Genomic DNA, 2,011 nt, shown 5'->3' on the forward strand with positions numbered 1-2,011 from the left:
GGGCCAGATAGCCAGGGGGTTGGGGACGTAGAGCGGGTTCCGGAGCTTTCGTTGCTCTTTTGGCTGACTGAGCCCAGACCACAGGGAGTGTGTTCGAGTTCTCACTTCACACAGGCATCTGGAGGGAGTGAGACCATAAGCTTCCAGACTTTGCTGTGTACTCTAGGATTCTGAGTGGGGGCTCCAGTTAGTAGGGTGACAGCTCCCCCAGGGCAGTGATAACACCTCCTGCAAATGTTACTGGGAGTCAGATCCTGAACTACGATAACGCAGGAACAAGGCAAAGTCCTAGTTCTTAAGGAGTTCTGCTTATCTTTGCCTGAAAGGATCATGGAAGGCTAATTAAGAATGTGCCATTTGAGGGATTTCCCTTGCGGTCCAGTGGTTAAGAATCTGCCTTTCAATGCTGGGGATGTGGGATCAGTTCCTGGTGAGGGAACTAAGATCCTACGTGCTACAGAGCAACTAAGCCTGGGCACTGCGACTGCTGAGCCCGTGTGCCACAACCAGACTGCACTGCAAGCAAATGCTGAGCCCGTGTGCCACAACCGGAGTGTGCACCACAAGCAAATGCTGAGCCCGTGTGCCACAACCAGTGTGCACCACAAGCAAAAGGTCCCCGTGACGCAGCCAAGATCCCACATCCTGCAACCAAGACCTGACGCAGCCCAATAAATAGTGAAAAATGTTTTTAAAAGAGTGTGCCATTTTAGCTGGGTCTAGCAGCAATTCTTTCTTCACTTTCTAGCAGCAATTCACCAGGTATGCAAAAACCTGGAAATACAGGAGCAAAAGCAAGGAAGTGGGAAAGGGCTCAATGTAAATACTCACAGGTCTAGACTGATGAGTTTAAAAGAGAAAAAAAAAGATGAACGTGAAGATACTATAAGCAGTGAGGAAGCTATTCTACAGGGAAAGGAAAGTCTGGATTAGGGAAGTAGAAGGGGCCTTGGATGGGAAAGGACTAAGAAAAGAAATTGTTAGAAGAAAAGCTGAATATGAAGGAGGGGGAGAGGTAAAAAGTTTAACCTGGATAAGCAGAGCTAGTGAAAGCAACAGGACGAGGAGGCCACTGGAAAAGAAAAGATCACTAAATATACGATCGCCTTCATGGAGAGGAGTGAACCCTCCCTCCCCTTGTCTCAGTCTGATGAAAGAAAGACGGCCAATGGGAGCAATAAGTCAACCAAATGATGAAAGTAGCTACCACTTGTGTGCCCACTGTGCCAGGCACAGTGTTAGGCACTTGCCATGGCTCAGAGGTTAAAGCGTCTGCCTGGAATGCAGGAGACCCGGGTTTGATCCCTGGGTACGGAAGATCCCCTGGAGAAGGAAATGGCACCCCACTCCAGTACTCTTGCCTGGAGAATCCCATGGAGGGAGGAGCCTGGTAGGCTACAGTCCATGGGGTCGCAAATAGTCGGACACGACTGAGCAACTTCACTTTATGCTTTAACTCAGCTAATCCTCTCACACACACATAGCCCACCTCTAGATCATGGTGACTATTATGATCACCTCCTTGCTACTGATGAAACAGACTCAGGGTTGCTTTTGATCACTCATCAGGTGAATGGTGAGCCAGAATTTGAGCCCAACAATTTGACTCAGCTTTCAACCTCCAATCTATTGCTTCACTAGAATCAACCCTGCAAAGTGGTAGAGAGCCCCAGAAATTATTTTGGCAGCAATTTCCCCCTTCAGTCCTTGTTTTTAAGCTAGGAGTGCATGGTTCTTGGCTGTGGACAGGGTAGGAGGTCTGAAGAACTGACTGTGGACCCACTCATTTCTAGCTTTGCAGAAGTTAGGGGAACGTGTGAGATCCGGAGGCAGGAGAGGAGAGGACACACGGTTTTCTACAAGAGAAACTCAAAAGGGAAAGATACCTTCTTTTTTGGAAGGGAGGGAGGAGGGGCAGTCGTAGTTCCCTGAACTGGTTCCCTGAACCCAGCCCCCAGCAGTGAAAGCGCTGAGTCCTAACCACTGGACCACCAAGGAGTTCCCTAAAATT

The 2,011-nt window shown here is 49.0% G+C and overlaps 1 protein-coding gene across 1 annotated transcript in view; it reads right to left on the reverse strand.

Moving 5' to 3' along the window:
- The window catches only part of LOC104986375 (myotubularin-related protein 9-like), an 8,734-nt gene that overhangs the window by 517 nt on the left and 6,206 nt on the right, over positions 1-2,011 (reverse strand). Inside the window, 1 exon segment of the mRNA XM_010836908.1 lies at positions 8-118. Coding sequence (XP_010835210.1) covers positions 8-118 — 111 coding nt within the window.

The sequence above is a fragment of the Bison bison genome, unplaced genomic scaffold (genome assembly GCF_000754665.1).
Source record: "Bison bison bison isolate TAMUID 2011002044 unplaced genomic scaffold, Bison_UMD1.0 scf7180017864068, whole genome shotgun sequence".
Taxonomy (NCBI): domain Eukaryota; kingdom Metazoa; phylum Chordata; class Mammalia; order Artiodactyla; family Bovidae; genus Bison; species Bison bison.